The sequence below is a fragment of the Drosophila innubila genome, chromosome 4, assembly GCF_004354385.1.
Source record: "Drosophila innubila isolate TH190305 chromosome 4, UK_Dinn_1.0, whole genome shotgun sequence".
Taxonomy (NCBI): domain Eukaryota; kingdom Metazoa; phylum Arthropoda; class Insecta; order Diptera; family Drosophilidae; genus Drosophila; species Drosophila innubila.
Genome location: NC_047625.1, coordinates 1,223,326 through 1,242,417, shown reverse-complemented (window position 1 = coordinate 1,242,417; position 19,092 = coordinate 1,223,326). Strand labels below are relative to the sequence as shown.

The following is a 19,092-nucleotide window of genomic DNA, read 5'->3' as shown; positions in this document are numbered from 1 at the left end:
TATAATGTTACAGCTGCTCCAAAACTGAATGTGCCGCCAAGATTTAGAGACACTGCCTACTTTGATAAGGGTGAAAATGTAGTGATTAAAATACCTTTCACTGGATTCCCCAAGCCACGTATTCACTGGGTTCGAGAAGGTGAAAATATCGAATCTGGTGGTCACTATAATGTTGAAGTCAAGGAACGTCACGCAGTATTGACTATTCGTGATGGCTCTCGTTTGGATTCGGGACCATATCGAATTACGGCGGAGAATGAGCTTGGCTCGGACACTGCAATAATTCAGGTGCAAATCAGTGATAGACCAGATCCACCACGATTCCCACTGGTCGAAAGCATTGGCACAGACTCACTGTCCCTGAGCTGGAAGGCACCTGTTTGGGATGGCGGTAGCGACATTACCAATTACTTGGTTGAGCGCCGTGAGCATCCATTGTCCTCGTGGATTCGTGTGGGCAACACACGGTTTACATCAATGGCTGTTACTGGCTTAACATCTGGCAAGGAATACGACTTCCGTGTTTTCGCCGATAATGTCTATGGACGTTCCGACTCATCGGATATCAGTACATTGATCAAAACTAAAGAGTCAATCAAGAAGAAACCAACCGAACGCAAATGGGAGTTGGATGAGAATGGCAAGAGGATACGCGGCAAAGCCGATGGACCAATTAAAGATTACGATTCCTATGTATTCGATATCTATTCGAAGTTTGTGCCACAGCCAGTCGAAATATCGCAGCAAAGTGTCTATGATAGATACGATATACTGGAGGAGATCGGAACTGGCGCATTCGGAGTTGTCCATCGATGCCGTGAGCGTAGTACTGGCAATATTTTCGCAGCCAAATTCATACCCGTATCTCATACTGTTGAAAAGGATCTGATTCGTCGCGAAATTGATATCATGAATCAATTGCATCATCAAAAGCTAATCAACTTACACGATGCTTTCGAAGATGACGATGAAATGGTGCTCATTCTGGAATTGTAAGTATAGCTAACATACAAATGTTTTTCAATCACACAAAATAAGGATGAGAAATAATGAGTCATCACTTTGGAAATTCTACTAGGAATAATATTCAAATTTAACAAATTACAAGAAACTGATTTCATGAATATCACAAAAAGTAGCATTTATTTTTCTTCGTTTCGAATAGTAAAAATCTTGTTGTCGAAAGCGAAAAAAACTAATTGTTTCAGCAATGTTGTAAAAAAATTGCAGCCTCCTACGTATTATGGTTTGGGCTGTGCAATGATCAGTGAGTAAGTCAGTAAGTCAGTGAGTGAGTGAGTGGGTGAGTCGGGACAAAGAGATTTATTTATATAAATTACACACAAATTTATAATCTAGATTCTAGATAATTGAAAAAAATATAAATATTATTAAAATCGATTAATATTTTTCCCAATTTAAATGATCAAACAAGATTCTAAACTAAATTGATTTTTATTGTTTTATTCAATGCTGTAGCTTATCTGGAGGAGAACTATTTGAGCGCATTACAGCAGAAGGCTATGTAATGACCGAAGCTGAAGTCATCAACTACATGAGACAAATTTGTGAAGGCATCAGACATATGCACGAAAGAAATATAATTCACTTGGATATCAAACCGGAGAATATTATGTGCCAGACTCGTAGTAGTACAAGTGTTAAGCTTATTGATTTCGGCTTAGCCACACGATTGGATCCAAATGAAATGGTTAAAATCACAACAGGTACAGCTGAGTTCGCAGCTCCGGAAATAGTCAATAGAGAACCCGTTGGCTTCTACACCGATATGTGGGCAACGGGAGTACTTGCCTATGTACTGTAAGTACTTGTATTAATAATTATTATACCCGTTACTTAAAAAATAAGTAAAAAGAATATATTTTGTTCGTTCAAATGTATGTAACTGGGAGAAGGAGGCATCTCCGACCGTATAAAATATATATATCCTTGATCAGCATCAACAGCTAAATCGATCTAGCCATGTCCGTCTGTCTGTCCATCCGTCTGTATGAGCAAAAGGATCTCAGAGACTATAAGAGATAGAGTTACCAAATTTGACACACAGACTTTGTTTATTTCAAACTTCAGCCACGCCCCCTCCGACCCCTCAAGTCGCAAAGAACCACCACACCCACAGTTTTTAAGATAGTACTTTTTTTTTGGTAATAACGTTATCTGTTAATAATATATATTATCTGACTTAATCGCAGCAAGATCGGACAAGTAGAACGGCAGTAATAGCTAACCAAAGTTAATAAAAACTAATTCAATAAAAGCACCCAAAAGCATGCAATAGTTTTTTTATACCCTGAGCCCATTGAAAATGGGCAAAAAAGGGTATAATGGCAGAATGTATGTAACAGGCAGAAGGAGGGGTGGCAGACCCCATAAAGTATATATATTCTTGATCAGGATCAACAGCCGAGTCGATCTAGCCCTGTCCGTCTGTCCGTCTGTCTGTCCGTCTGTTTGAACGCGTCGATCTCAGAGACTGTAAGTGCTAGAGACTTCAAATTTGGAATGCAGGTTTGTGAATACCATACGCAGGTCAAGTTTGTTTCCAATTTTTGATACCACGCCCCCTTCGCCCACAAATTGAAAAAAAAACGATTTACAGGCGCAATTTTTGACATAGCACTCCCTAACTGAACAATCAGTTGAGAAGTATGCTTATTAAACGACCCTATAAATTTCAAAGCGATAGACCCATAAATAAAGAAGTTATTTCGGAATTTAGATTTAGTTGAATAATTACATTTGGATGGCAAATCAAACGTGCGAGCGAGACAGCATGTTCACGTTTGTATGCAAGGCGCGCACAAAGACAGAACGAATTAGTACCCATTTTTTTTTTGGTACCAAATAAGAATAAAGCGATAAGCAAAAATATTATCGATATCATGTAATGAAAATGTTAATGTATAATTTATGTATATACAAATATACAATTTGATTAAAATATAATTGTGTTAATATATAAATATGTATTTTTGCACGGCAAAAATCAGCAGAAGCTGATAGCTATGTATGTATGAAATTGCATGAGAGAAATAGCGATCATTTTGCAGCACTACTCTTGCATCTTTGCCGAGCACTGAAAGCTGCAAAATAATAATTTTAATTATTAATATTTTCGATTCCTTACACATATATATAATAAGTATCTGCTTATTATCGTTGTAAAAAAAAACTTAGCACTTTCCGCTTTAAGAATCTCATAAAATTAGACATTGCCTTTTATTTCAAATTTCGCGCGCACTGCAGCAGCCTTTGGCAGGCTTGAATTTGTTGCGTAAGGGAGAGAGTGAGAGAGGAAAATGGGTGCTGCCAGATTGCAGGCTGAGCAAAGTTGTAGTTTGTACACTCTTGACACACGCTACATCGATTGCAAGCGATTACGATTACGACTTGCGATTTAATTTATCAATTTCTAATAAATTTTAAACAAGTTTATTATATTAAAGTTAATTATATTAAACTTATTTAAAATTAATTAGAAATTGATAAATTGTAAATCGCAAGTCGTAATCGTAATCGAGTGATGTATTAGTTCAGTGAGGCATTAATAACGTAGTCTGCAGTGATAAGCACAGTGACTTCAGAAAACCGAAAGTTGTTCATAGTTTCGCGTGTGTAATTTTTGATACCCTGAGCCCATTGAAAATGGGCAACAATCAACTTTTATAAAAGAGTACATGGGCTCAGGGTATCCTACTGTCGAGCGTGCTCGACTGTAGCCGCACCTCACCGCGAGCGAAGCGAGCCGGGGGTAGGCGAGCGACGCGAGCAGGGGGCGGAGCCCCCTTGTTTAATAATAATTTCTATAAATTACTTTTATGTATACTGAAATAAGCAACGGGTATTCGATGGTCGGGATCGCGACTATATCCTTTTCGACTTGTTATAATCATCAATATATAATTTATAATTTATGTTTTTTTGTATGCAGATTAAGCGGACTTTCTCCATTTGCTGGCGATAATGATGTGCAAACATTGAAAAATGTTAAGGCTTGTGACTGGGACTTTGATATGGAGGCTTTCAGGCATATTTCGGAAGAGGGTAAGGACTTTATTCGGAAACTGCTGATGGCCAACAAAGAGAAACGAATGACTGCTCACGAATGCCTGTTGCATCCCTGGCTGACTGGAGATCACAGTGAGCTAACCCAAAAGATTGCTCGCGATCGCTATTTGGCATATCGCGAGAAGCTGCGAAAGAAATATGAAGACTTTGAGAAATATCTACTGCCAATCGGTCGCTTATCTGAATATTCATCATTGCGTAAATTACTTATGGAGAAATATAAGATGCACGATGCTGTCTTCGATCGACGACAAGCCGCTCCACGATTTGTCATTCGCCCGTCTTCGCAATTCTGCTATGAAGGCCAGAGTGTTAAGTTCTATTGCCGATGCATTGCGATTGCCACGCCTACCCTGACTTGGTCCCACAATAATATTGAGTTGAGGCAAAGTGTTAAGTTCATGAAACGATATGCTGGTGATGATTATTACTTTATTATTAACCGTGTAAAACTTGATGATCGTGGGGAGTATATTATAAGAGCCGAGAATCACTATGGATCAAGGGAGGAAGTCGTTTTCCTCAATGTTCATCCACTGCCAAAGGAACAGCCAAGATATCGTACCGAATCGACGCCTGTTCGACGCCGTGAGCCCTTGCCCTACACTTTCTGGCAGGAGGAATCAGAGTCGGCACCCAGTTTTACATTCCTACTACGTCCCCGTGTCATGCAAGCTCGTGACACCTGCAAGCTCCTCTGTTGCCTCAGTGGAAAGCCTGTGCCGACCGTTAAATGGTATAAGGATGGCCGTGAGCTAAGCAAATACGAGTATGCCATGACACATTCAGATGGTGTTGTCACTATGGAAATTATTGATTGCAAGCCCTCCGATTCTGGCAAATACACTTGCAAGGCATCCAATTGCCATGGCACCGATGAAACCGAGTGTGTTGTTATTGTTGAAGGTAAGCCAATGAGACCCTTTCCTTTTTCTTTTTCTTTTCCTTTTCTTTAGTATATATAACCAATCTATATACCTTTACGAGTATGTATCGTTTATATAAACATGTGATCAGAATTTCACATAGTTTACCAGTATTCCGTTTAACAATTATAAATGATTTAGTGTCAGGTGATAATATACGATTACATATGTGAAACACACAAGCCCAAAGACCTTTTTCGGTGTTTCTAAAACCTAAACTGAAAATACAAACTATGAAACAATAATTAAATTAAAATAGATAAATTGAAAACTCATTTTTATTTTCATTTTTTATATCATACATTTTTAAATTCATTTAGAGAACTTTTTTTGCGATTTGATAAAATTTTAAATTTATGAAATTAAATTAAAATTAAACCTTTAAATTATTGAATATAGTATAAATTACTTTTGATTTATTGTTTATAATTTAAATTTAAAGTAAATCCCATTTTTTTTACTCACAAAATTTGTGCGAAAAATGAAATCCTTTAAATTTTGGGAGCACCGATATTTTGTTTAAAGATGGTCTCTAAAATCTCTAGAGATTTGTATAGGAATAAGTTACTAAATTAATTTTCATTTAGTAACCATTGAAGTTTGGCATTTTCAAAAAGGTTATTATCGTTTTGGAGAAGAAGGCATCGACGAATCAATCAAGAAAGAACCAATTTGTTTTGATATATTTTTTTATATTTAAAAATAGTTTAACCCAATGAATCGTATTATTTCATTTTTATCGAGCTAAGTATGTATAAATTAGATGGTATTATATTTTTAAAACTTGATCAATACTTATATGATCCATACTGTGAATGTTTATTTATATGAATATATACTTTTTTTATTTAATAATTAAAACAAAATCTAGGCGAATGGGTTACGCCTGAGCAGGCTGAACTTGCCCACAATTTCCTTTACTCAGGAGGTAATTTTTTGAATAAATTAGTCTATCTTTCCTTTCATTGAACGTTTACTTTAACGCATGCATCTACATGTTTATAGTGTTGATATGCAAATAGAACATGTACTTGATAAAATTTAAGGCTGATTCTGACTCCTGAATTTGCATCATTTGCAATATCAATAATAAGAACGATAAATATAATATGAAGTCTAATATACCCTTATGCACATGTAGCTAAATATCAAATACCTAATACAAAAATTCGCACAACACAATTCACATTCTTAAATCAGGTGTAAATTAATACTCAACTGTTTTCGGAACAGTGAGGAATTGGTAAACCCTTAATCTCATATCAATTCCAATTTATAATTTAAAATTTCTACCATATATTGCAGAAAATGCATTTGAGATTATTTATTTAATCACCTAAAGGATAATTACGTGAAAACAAATTTATATGTATATAATTCCAGTGAAAAAATAAAGATTGTGTATTACAGAATGAGCTGACAAAAGTATTGAATTATTAAAATTAACAAAATCTACCATGTAATGCTTAAAGTTATTTAAAAAGCCCTTCCCAAATACCCCCAACTCCACCTCAATTTACTAAAAATGCATTAGTATTGAATATGAATTGAAATTATTGTACTTACCAGTCCCACTGATCCGATCCCTTCCTTCAACAAATTAGAATTTGTTTTTATTTCGTTGTATTCGTCCTTAAATTAAACAAACAAAAAATAAAGAATTTTAAATATTAACAATCGTTGCGCACATTCGATCACTTTAACTGCTAAGTACAAACAGGTAACTAAATTAATCAATTACTCTCACAGATCGAAAGTATATAGAACAGCACATGAAGCCGGCTCCTCCACCAATTATCACAGCCCGCCACTTTACCTCGTCGTCCTGCAGTACCACCAGAACAACGGCGGATGGCAAGGTAAATACCTAAATACCTAAATACCAATCGAAAATTTGACTTTTAATTTAATTGAAATTAATATGAAATTTCATAATTTCATAGACTGTCACAACTACAAGCAATAATAGTTCCTCAACCACTCAGAATAGCATTTCGAGTAAGAAGAAATATGCGGCCAATTCCTTACAGGCACCAGGTAGCCCGTCAAGATCTCGAAGTGCCACCAAAGAACTAATACGTACGTATACACATCTATAAATATAAAACTCTTTGTCCTGACTTACTGATTCACTGACCATAACACAGCCCTAAGAGTATATTTAAATTTGAATATTACCTTTTTCATTTCTGTTATACAAAACTGTATTATACAAAACTGTATTATACAAAACTCTTTGTCCTGACTGACTCACTGACCATAAAAGCTAGCCCCTAATAAAAGAGTACTTTTTATTTTGAATATTTCCATTTCCATTTCCATTTTATTTGATAGTCCCTCCTGATGACTCTTTAATGTGCAAACCCGAGTTTACGAAACCACTTCATGATTTGACCATTCGCGATGGCGAGCAGTTGGTTTTGAGTTGTCATGTTAAAGGAGACCCGGAACCACAAATCACATGGTCCAAAAACGGAAAGTCAATTTCCTCCTCTGAAATAATGGATCTGAAGTATAAAAATGGTATCGCCACCCTCACAATCCACGAAGTGTTCCCCGAAGATGAAGGCGTCTTCTCCTGCACGGCAACAAATTCAATTAGTGCTGTCGAAACCAAATGCAAGCTGACCGTCAAACGTAAGTTTTGAAAATATATCAATAAGAATTATAAAACAAAAGAAAAAATACTAAGAATATTATTTGAAGAAAACATATCAAAAGAAAAATAAATTAATCTCAGCCAATGTAAACAAGCAATGTCTTTTTGAACATTTTTTGCTTTCTAAATTGATGCTGCATTTAAATGTTTTTAAATTACACAATATTTATTTTGTCTTTTTTAGTTGAGTATAAATATATACCAAGATATTACAACTAATTTATTGTTTTAAATATTTATACATTTTCGAATTTAGTATTGGATAAGCAGTCAAGCAAACGGGTGGCAACTGGAAGCGATAAGCCACCTAAAATTGTCAGCCACTTGGAATCGCGATTCGTGAAGGATGGAGATGCAGTTACATTGGCCTGTCGTATTATTGGAGCTGAACATTTCGATGTTGTTTGGTTGCACAATAATAAGGAGATCAAGCCAAGCAAGGACTTTCAATATACGAATGAGGCGAATATTTATCGGCTACAGATAGCTGAGATATTCCCTGAAGATGGCGGCACCTACACATGTGAGGCCTTCAACGATGCAGGCGAATCGTTCAGTACCTGTACCATAAATGTCACTGTACCTGGCGATGAGCCCAAACAGCCAAACTTTGTCAAATTTCCAATCTCCGTTTCCGTAACTGAAGGAGAGAACGCCAACTTTGAGTGTGAGTTCGATGGCGAGCTGCTTAATCTGGCTTGGATAAAGGATGGCAAACCCATTGATGAATCACGATCGAGATACTCATTCACTAAGGATAACAATCGCTATGCGTTTGCAATAACCAAATGCACATTGGATGATGTTGGCCAATATCAAGCCAAGGCAATGACCAAAAAGGGTGAAAGCTTGTGTGCATTTTCAGTAAATGTGCAGAGTAGCGATGCCTAAGCAAATCGAATTTAATTAGACTGCTCATCAATTAGATATCATTTAATAAATATGCATATTTCATTTCACAATAAGTCTTGAAATTACCAAAAATTGTAAAATCAAATCAAATCAAATTCAGAACAAACAAAATATGTATCCGGAACAACAGAAAAGATCAGTAATTACAAACTTGAAACATATTTGGACTCATCGATTATACGATCATTACCTAATTATTATACTTATTTTTAGAGATAAATCAAAAGAACAACAAACTTACGTTTAAGCGAGATGTACAATGTAACTTCATATTTATACAATTTTTATGTACATTTACTGACAATACGATCAATCCATTCTATCAACAATTTATAGTTTATATAGAAGAGGTGACCAAAACTAATCTGTGCCATCTGTGCGTCTTTGCTGGCATCCTCACTCAACATCTATTAACCTGCAAAAGTCGTCCATGTGGTTCAGAGATGTTTTCGGCTTTTTTCCTTTTATCTGTATAAGTTATATAACACACGATTGCGGCTATTGACCCAAAAAATACACTACATTAAAGGCAGAAAATATGAAATCGAAATCAAATAAACGAATAAAATGCAATAATTAATAAATGCTTTTGTTTTTTTTATTCATTTAGCAATTAACTTCATAATTAAAAATAGAAAGAGCCTTATTTAGCCTTAAAATTTAAACATACAGTAAGTAGAGCCGTTACATAATACTTTCATTTTCCAGGATTTGCGGCGAATTTAATTTAAAGCGAAATGAAAATGGCTCCAAACTACGATATACCATATTAAGATTCTCGCACTGTTATATCATTTCATTTTAGTATAAATTTACCGTAGATAAAAATCACAACTATATACTTACTGAAATACTGAAATACTGAAGAATACACAATGAAAAATATAATAGTTGAAAAAATCTGAAATAAAATTTCACAGTAACCACTAACTGAATACTCGATTTTTGTAGTTTAAAAAATAAATTTTAATTGATTTTAAATGAAGAGGAGATACATTTTTAACAAATGTTAATCAGATTAAGTGTTTGTTGAAGTAGTTGATTAAAATATAGAATTTTTGATTAACCCTTTCGACCCCAACGTTGCCTGTGGAACATACTGTAAATTTTTCGAAGACATTTTAAATTAAGTAATTTTTTTTTGTAATCGTTAAAAAAATTCGAAATGTAAAAATGCAATTGTTTTCAGAATAGATTAAACTTATAGGCGTAATAGTTGAAATTGATATTAGCATAATTTTCAAGAAATGAATTTTTTAGCGTCATCAAATTTTCTGTGGTAGCGCCCAAACCAGTGGTCGTGGCGACTTCAAATTTTGGCTTAATACTCCTTTAATTAATATAAAACGATTCAAAGTAAAAAAAATGTTTAACACCACAGGTGAAAAGTTGGGGTCGAAAGGGTTAAAATATAGTATTCATAATTTGAGAGGATTCATTTTTTAATAGCAAATAGACAATATCACTGAAGATCGGTTTTCGACGGACTGTTCCGGTTCCCACATCCGATATATTATTATTTTTTCAAAAGACATAGAATAATAAAACAGAAGCATTATGTATTCAATATTTTGGCTTAACTTATCGTAACCAAAAATCTATTCTGAGATCATAATGCATTGCAGATTTCCCAAACATCAAAATGGTCAATGAACGTCTCTAAAATGGTTGCCACTATACATATATATATTTTAGTACAGTTTTAACAGATGTATTAACAAAACAACACAATCAGCATATAATATAACTTATTTATTTACATTTCATGTACATTTCATTACTTTTACCATACATATATATGCGAATATATGTCAAAACATAAATTTACGAAAAATTATCAACGATAGAATTTAACAAAAAAATAAATTTCATTTTTACTTAATTAAGCAAAAACAGCTAATATGGTAGCAACATTTTATTTGTGGTAACTTCATTTTAGTTTGTTTCTTTTCATCCTTGGAATCGAATTCATTTAAATTTTAACCGATTTAATAGAGAAATTAAAATATGGTCGAGCTGTTCTTATATATCATTGTAGAATATCTTTCACTTAATTTTGTATAACTTTATCAGAATTAATGTTAATAGTATTTCATAATTAAAACAAAAACAACAACATCATATCACACAGATCATATATTGGATGATACGAACGTTTTGTTACATGTTTCAGAAATTATAATAGAAAATTCAAGTTTTCAAACATATTATTTGCAAATAATTCAGAATATTGTCGTATATGCATTAACATAAATTAATAATAATAATAATAATAACAGAAATTGTTCATTCAAGCACAACGTATGGCAAAACTATCAGTGGTTCATTATTATAAGATTGCAATTGGAGAACTTCGTGCCATTCCTTGAAATTTTGAATTCGGGAAGTGCTCGGATTGTTATTTGATTCGACATTAGTTCGAATACCAGTTCTATATTCAACGTGCACATTTTTGTTATATTCCAAAACATTTGTGGAATTATTAGCAATATCTTGTTCATTATCAATGTTCACATTGTCATTATTATTATTATTATTAATGGGCGTATAAGAACCTAAACTATGTGATTTAATGAAACTTAAGTTATTGTTATTATAGCATATACTACTATTAACATCATCACAATTCTCAATTTGTAGTGATTCCAGGATTGGATTTACATTTTGGTTTATCAGTTGCTCCTCAGCATTAATTGAATTAAATGACGGTAGCATGCCATTGTTGCTGTTGTTTAAGGGCAATTCATCGAACTTTGTACCATCATAATCTCTATTTTCATCGTCATCATCTTCTTGAATGGATTCATCACTTGAAGATAAGTATGGATCTGCAATAATATTCCCTACAGTTGCGCTCGTCTCAGTCTCAATCTTGAATTTATAATCAAATTGTAGCTTATCCATTTTGAAGTCAGACGACAATGAGAGGTTTTCCTGATCCTGTTCGTCTTCGGTCTCGTCGTCGTCATAATTTGAGCTGCTACTACTATAATTAATAATTCGCTCTTTGCGTCCAACATTATCTTCTCGATTTAATTCATTCGAGAAAAACAATTTTCGATGCGTTTTTGCCGTTGTTTGGTTCGCATTATTTTTGTTATTATTATTATTATTGAATAAATGTTTGAGTTCTATATCTATGGTTTCCTTCGGGCAACTTTGGTGCTTCAATTGGCGACGATGACGATAGCGATAACGACGACAACGATAGCGATAACATTTATGAAAACTACTATTAAGGCAGGTATGTGACATTGTTGGATCATTGTCTTTATCGACATGATTAACATCATTTGTAGTTTTAGATTCCAATGAAAGGTTATTATTATAAATTTGATGTTGCTGATATGCAGTGATCATTTCGGATACAGTACTATTGTTGTTGTTGTTGTTATTATTGTTGTTGTTATTAAAATTAATATATTTAGCAGTCTCAATTGCAGTCTCAGCTTCAATTATGCTCGAATTCGAATGGGCAGCAACAATCGGGGATGGGGATATGGCTGATATTGAGTTAACTGGAGAATTGATTTTGCTGGGTGTTTTCTTTATTGTCAATACTATGTGATTCTTACTGCCACCCATTGCAGGCTTTTGAATAATGGCATACTCTTCATCATCATCATCATTGCTATTATTATCGTTATCATTATCATTATCAATATCATATTCGTTATCATTTTCTAAATGCACCTCCTCATCCGCCCCAATGCTATCAATTGTTGTTGAATAACTTCGAAATGATTCACGTTCATTTTCATTATCATTTTCATCATCTTCTGTGTTGCTGAGTTCATCACTTCTTGGATGCTTGGATTCATCATCGCTACTACTGACATTTGATATTTGTCTTTGTGTGGCATAATTACCATTAATTGCAATTTTAATGCGTTTTATACGTGGCTTTATACTATTTGCCTCAATTTCCGTCAGTTTAGTTGCTTTTCTACGTTTCTTTCGGTTCCGTTCGATAATATTTCGTTCCATCTGCTCAGTATTTGTTGTGTGATGCGCTTCTCTTTGATTTCGTAGTTTTGCATTGATTGAATTCTGTGTAATTTTTAAACTGGAATTACTGCAACTGCTGCTGCTGCTGCTGTTGTTTCCATCATCTGTTGGCCATGTTGTTGCACCGTTATTAGCCAATTTTAGTAAATTGCTAGCTCCATCAGCATATTGCATCTGCCTTTGGTTGCCGTTTTCATTTCCATTTTCGTTATCGTTTTCATTGGTGTTCTCATCATGTGTATAAACTTCAACTCTCAACGGACTCGGACTTTCTTTAATAGTCTCCAGATTTAATTCTGGTTTCATTTGTAGTTTTACTTCGTTCTTAGCCCGTTTCGATGCTAGTCGACAAGATGGTAAGCATTTGGCCACGCCCAAAAAGGGAGGTATGTAAGATTTAAGAAATTTTTTACCGATATTTTTAGCAAATTTGCGAAGACTTAGATCCTTTGGGATGCGATCATACGTTAATGAACCATATTTTGGAACAACATTGGCGCCGTCAGTTACTTCATATGCGTCTAGCTCTTTTAAAAATTCCGATATTGTCGATTTCAAAACTAATGACGACGACGACGACAACGACGTTGACTCAATGTTATTCCAATTACCATTAATATTTGGAACGTAATAATTGTGTAATGCATTTATATGGAAATCGGTAACATTGGTTGTTTGCACCGTGAACCTTTGTTTTGCAACGCAATTCGGATCCTCGTGCACAGTGTATATGGAAACGATCTCGGGGACTTTATCACTATCATCCTCCTCTTGTTTTTCATCAATGTTATTAGCATCATTTGTAGGATTAACTGTTTCAAGTGTTTTTAATTCAAGTGAGTTATCATTCTCATTATTAATGGGCTTTTGCAAGTTTGTGTTTGATTCGGCTGGAGATATACTTTTTTGTATAATTGTTTGTAATGGATCTTCATCGTCATCAAAATCTAAATCAAATATTGACTTTTTCGGTTTTTGCGGTATCAATATTTGCGTTTCTTCAACTATCGAATTATCAACTTTACGAGACATTTGCTCCATCTTCTTTATGTTATCTCTTCCACTACCACTATTATCAGTTTCATCATTAGATTTAATCTTATTTAAATCGTCCGCCTCATTATCCAACTCATTAATTGAATTACTTTCACCAGTTGATAGATTTTGCGTTTCTTCGACAATTACACAAGTGCATGGCACTATTTGAACCTGATATAATTTCTCAGTATCCTCAACACTTAGAGGACTGTTTAAACTGTTAACCAGATGCATTAATTGTGTCGTCACATCGTTGTGATTATTCATTGAAGTTGATTTCGAGATCGTGTTCTTCACTGATGAAGTTTGAAGAGATGTTTGATTGCTGATGCTATCCAGAGAAGGACTTCTTTTCATTTCTCCCGATTTGATGCTATCCCGTGAAGGTTCCGACGTTATAGTATCGCTATCAGTATTTCCAGTATCTACAAACATAAATTACCATTAGTTATATCTTGAGTAAATATCATTTCTTAAATAACTTTTGTGTGTATTATCCGATCAATATGCAATGGTGTTTTATATAACTATACATTTCCAAAAATATATAAAAGTTGATTTTTAAGATTTCGGAGGGAAAGAACCACACACAGTTTATATACAAAATTATTGTATGGCATATCATATTGAGTAATTAAAATATTACAAAATTTAAAATAATGTTGAATATCTATAGCCGTTAGGCTGAGCTACAATTCGGGGGATGGTCGAAAATGTTTCGAAAATATCAAGATCAGGATGCTCTATCTAAAAAAAAAATTTATATTATTAGACAGAATAAGCATTTATGTTGGTCATATACATCCCGAAAGTTGACTTCAGTTAAACTAAAATTATGAAAATATCTTTAAAGTACGGCGTCTAAAAAAATAAAAATGATCCCTGAGATTTTCTCATTTATACTGATAATTTCCTTAGGGTTTATCGAAACCACAAGACTAATTTGAAATCCCTGATTTTAACACAGTAAATTTTTAATATTTTTGAACTTGTAAGTAATTTTTCCGTTTAGCAGAAGAGGTCAGAGCTCACCTTCAAGAATATTTGAAAATTTCGATTCAATTCCGCTTGAAGAAATATTGGTTGAATATGCTTCCATGGTTTGCGGTGAGTGCATTGATGTTTCTAAAGTAAATAAATTAATATTAAAGTAATTTATAAATATTTATGTAATAAAAAAGGTGAAGAACAAACCTGAGCATGAGGATGTTGGTCTTGTTATTAACGAACGCGATTCTCGATTTCGAAGTGTGTTGGCATTTGAAAGATTGTTAGATGCTGACAATGCATCGGATCGATTGAATGAAATACTTAGTTTTCGTCCCTGTATTTCATTGAAAAGCTCTTTTGTAGTCTTGACTTTTTTAACACCAGATCCAAATAAAATTTGTTGTGAAAGTCGCGATTCGGCAATAACGGAATCGACGCCTTTGGATCCTTTTTTTCGACCACGCTTTTTTGGAATTTGCGAGCCGCGATTCTCTAGATACTCGGCCGACTGAGTATCGTGTGGTTTTGAAGGTATAACTGTTGGTATCTGTATAGGATGCTTATTTGGTTCGACAAATGACTTGGAATGGATCTGACTCTGATTCTGACTCTGTTTGGCTTCTAACTCCTCAAATGGGGATAAACGACTGCAGGACGTGCTTGAGTCATTATATTCGTCGAATAGTTGCCGAATTGGTTGCTCCACATTTGTTGCGTCGTTTGGCGTTCGGCAAATAGTTACAGTTTTCAGGCCATTTGAATTATCATGACTTGAAGTATCCAATTGGCTCACAGACTTAAATCGGCCAGCAAATGTCAAATCCGATGTTGTTGCTGTTGCTGTTGCAGTTGTTATTGTTGTTGTTGTTGTTGTGCGATGTTTATGTTGTGAATTCGCCGACAGAGCATCTCCAGATAGAATTGAGCTCATTGAGCTATTCGACAATGAAAGAATTTCTAGAAAAATAGATAACATTTAGAGTTAGTTGTACTAAATATTCTATATATAACATAATACCATACCAGAATCAGTTGGATAAGCTGTTGGCACTTTTCCATCTTTAATTGGAAAGCTATTAAAATCCGTAGACTTTTTCAATTGTTGTTGCTCCTTGAAATTAAACGATGAAGCTCCCCTTTCTTTACGCTTTTTATCCTTTTTTAGTTTTTTTGGCCTTGGATAATGTGCAGGAAATGCGAGAGAAGCTGAAGGTTGAGAGTTTGCCAACTTCTGTTGCTGTTGTACCGAATCATTCTCATCGGAATCGGAGACAATGACTATAGATGCCTGATTCAATTGATTGTTAGCCATCAAACTTGATACCGAATTCGACGAAAGGTCGTTAATAATTGTTACAGATTTTTGTGGCTCTATGGATCGTTGTTGTGATCGTTGTGAATGCTTAATTATAGTTTCTCCACTATTGTCAATATTCATATGCGGTATTAGGTTGGAAAAGTTGGTTTTCGGATGCTCCGATTGATCAATATTTGTGTGTAAATCATAATTAAACCCTTTTTGCTGTGCCGTTGTTTGCTGTGTTGGTTGTATGGTTATCATATCATTATCAGCAATACTTGACTCCGATTCGTTTATCATGGGTGTTTTTGATGATGTTGAAGGAATTGGAACCGGAACATTAGACTGCGACTGAGAATCGTTAGTCTGTTGTTGAATTCCAACCATTTCGCGCCATTTCTTTAACAGCGATTTCGCACGTCGGGCCAATTGTTCATTTTTAGTCCGACGACGAAGTTGATTTATATATTTGGCCAATCTGGTGGCCTCCAATTGATCTTTCGTGATTGTTGTGCCTTCCAGTGCACAGATAACTGACAGCACCGCCTCCATATTAACGACCTATAACATTTAAATATAATATGTATACAAATTATATATTTATTTGTAATTTATGCACTTACATCATAGTTTTGATCGAGAGCCTGCGATAGGTGTAAGGTCAACTGCTGGATTTGGTTTTGGTTCATTTATACCCCAACAAATAAGCTAGCCGGCCTGATCCAGATCCAGATCCAAGGAACGACCAAATATATGCACACACACGCACACACAGTTACTTAATTACGCATACAGTGACAGTCCGAACATGAGCTGCGAATAAAACAAATAAACAACTTACAGTAGGCCACGAAAACTGGGGTATTCCTGCAACAGTTTTCGATTCAGTTTCGATTTGGTTTAAGCAAAGCTTAATCCGTTTCAGGAACGACCTTTATTTGAATTATTCTGCATTAAATATATAGTTATTTAATTATCAATTTCTGAAATGCATGAAACATTCAACATTCTCCATACTAAAAAACCCAACAATATGTAAACAAACATCAAATAATGTTATCGAAATGAACGGTCTTACATAGAGCAGATTTAGTGTGACCACATTTTTCGTATATTTAATTTTGTCTGGCCACACTACACATTTTGCATGGAGCAGCTGTCAACAAAAAAATCTGACTGTTTCAGGAATTCCTCCAATTTATTAAAATAAAAATACATATATTTACTATTTCAATTGACTTACTGCTTATACATATACCTAGCTTTTGAACTAGAACACGTTTTTCATACTTTGTATTTATAAACATCACAGATATGTAAAAATAAATTATGTTGAATGCTCCACATGTAAGCACGCTTACACTGCTGTACATATGAACATATACACTTACACCCGCTGCCAGCTTATTTAACCCAGTTCATATATCGAACTATATTTTGTATTCATTGCTTAGTTACTTTACAAATATATAAATAACAATAAATGCAATTGTTTCCACCACGTTTAAAGAATAATTGTAACAATTCTTCAGTCGTTTCATATAATAATGGGTTGAATAAGCTGGCAGCCACTGTAAATGTTTGCACATGTATGTATGTATTTTCGTGCATATGCATTGTAGTTATACTTGGCCAGCAGTTTAATTTCCCATCATTACTGTTGTTTTACACATTTTTAATGTTTAATATATGTTTTAGCTGCATGTATATATACCTACATATTGTTCATACATATGTATATAATAAAAATTCTTGTGGCCACGGATCACAACTCACACTCACACACATCCACACACTCACGCAATTATGTGCGCATCCGTTTTACACTCTCAATATTCAAAGCGTTCTTACTTTTTATTGATGTTTTTAAACACTCCAGCAAATAAAATTTTCAAACAAACACACTTTTTTAGTATCGTGGCGATCAAATTATTTTCTTAATAAAGCAATTCAACACAATTCGCCATTTTCTGAGTTGGAGATGTGCGATTCAAAGAAACAAATATATCGATTATATAATCGACATGTTAGCGTTGCTATACATGTGTATCGATATTTACTTCATAGCCGATGAAGACCGAATTTCGACTATTGAGCATTTCCGCGTCGCGTTGGTGCTATCGCAAAAAATCTTTAAAGTGTTTTACGCGTGTTAAGTTTTAAAATATTTCGAAATAAAATCAGAACGGGAAATACAATTACACTTATGCATGCATTGTAATTGTACAACATATGTTAACAGCACCTTAACAGCTTTAGCAGTGCCATTATGAGTTAACTTCTATGTTAATGTTATTGCAGTGCCATTCTACAATGCTGTTTCTGTCTGGAAAGCATCCGAAAAATATCTGAAATTGCGATGCAAAATAGCTAAAATACAAGCCAACATGTTTCACCTGTCACCATTTTTAAATTTATTAGCAGAGCTAACACATTTAATTCTATTTAAGACTATTCAAAAAATTCTTGCGTTAAAATTAAGAAAAATTAAAAAAGGAAATTTCTTTTCCTAGTTACTATTTTTGATATTTTACCGACCTGCCAAAATTTGGATGGTGGTAACATTTTGGGCCAAAACTGTATTTCCACACCAGTGCTGCCAGCTGTTTAGAGGAAAAATAGCTGTTTCTAGCAATTTAAAAAATTTCTAGCAAACGAACTTGGAAAATATCAGAGCTAGCTATCAAATAGCTTAGTTGGCAACAGTGAGTGTCATTTTGAGCGCGATCTTTGTTAACAATAAAGTATTAACCTCTATACAATTACAATATGTTTGTTATAATTTTATGTGAGCGCCGTGTTATAGCCATTTTACAGTAACTTGAGCTGCTTGGAATACAATTTGACCAGCTTTATAAACACTTTTTTTATGCGCTTTAACGCTAACAGTGATTACCGAAGCTCGATTTTTAAGCCGATTTAAATGAATGTATAAACACTTAGTTATTTAAAATGTACTACAAAACCAGCTGTCTCTCATATACAATTAATAACTGCCACTAAGAACGCTACGATATGCCAAAAAGACTAATAAACAATAATATCAACATTGAGACGTAAATATAAACACTTAATAACAACGTGATGTAAGGGAAAACGAAACTAATACATCATGTTAAGCAGCTGGATATAAAACATGGTAAGCCACCTAGCGTGCGTATTTTGTACTC

At 34.2% G+C, this 19,092-nt stretch overlaps 2 protein-coding genes across 10 annotated transcripts in view; one reads left to right on the top strand and one right to left on the bottom strand.

Moving 5' to 3' along the window:
* The window catches only part of LOC117780575 (twitchin), a 61,063-nt gene extending 51,893 nt beyond the window's left edge, over window positions 1-9,170 (top strand). For all 8 annotated transcript variants that reach the window (XM_034617196.1, XM_034617583.1, XM_034617426.1 and 5 more), the window contains 8 exons: window positions 14-992; window positions 1,480-1,821; window positions 3,953-4,995; window positions 5,887-5,943; window positions 6,765-6,874; window positions 6,959-7,094; window positions 7,350-7,652; window positions 7,931-9,170. In XM_034617196.1, coding sequence (XP_034473087.1) covers window positions 14-992; window positions 1,480-1,821; window positions 3,953-4,995; window positions 5,887-5,943; window positions 6,765-6,874; window positions 6,959-7,094; window positions 7,350-7,652; window positions 7,931-8,565 — 3,605 coding nt within the window. In that variant the 3' untranslated portion in view covers window positions 8,566-9,170. The remainder of the gene's footprint in view (window positions 1-13; window positions 993-1,479; window positions 1,822-3,952; window positions 4,996-5,886; window positions 5,944-6,764; window positions 6,875-6,958; window positions 7,095-7,349; window positions 7,653-7,930) is intronic.
* A 1,680-nt stretch (window positions 9,171-10,850) lies between these two features.
* On the bottom strand, window positions 10,851-17,918 carry LOC117781087 (mediator of RNA polymerase II transcription subunit 26). Of its 2 annotated transcripts, XM_034617922.1 has the most exons (7): window positions 17,774-17,918; window positions 16,546-16,735; window positions 15,646-16,483; window positions 14,827-15,579; window positions 14,665-14,757; window positions 12,223-14,057; window positions 10,851-11,367 (listed from the first exon to the last, which is right to left on the bottom strand). In XM_034617922.1, the coding sequence occupies exons 2-7, from the start codon at window positions 16,609-16,611 to the stop codon at window positions 10,873-10,875; spliced, it is 4,080 nt and encodes a 1,359-aa protein (XP_034473813.1). In that variant the 5' UTR covers window positions 16,612-16,735; window positions 17,774-17,918; the 3' UTR covers window positions 10,851-10,872. The 2 variants fall into 2 exon arrangements, with proteins under 2 accessions (XP_034473813.1, XP_034473733.1); XM_034617842.1 differs by having other exon boundaries at window positions 10,851-14,057; window positions 17,774-17,917.
* Window positions 17,919-19,092: the final 1,174 nt, after the last annotated feature.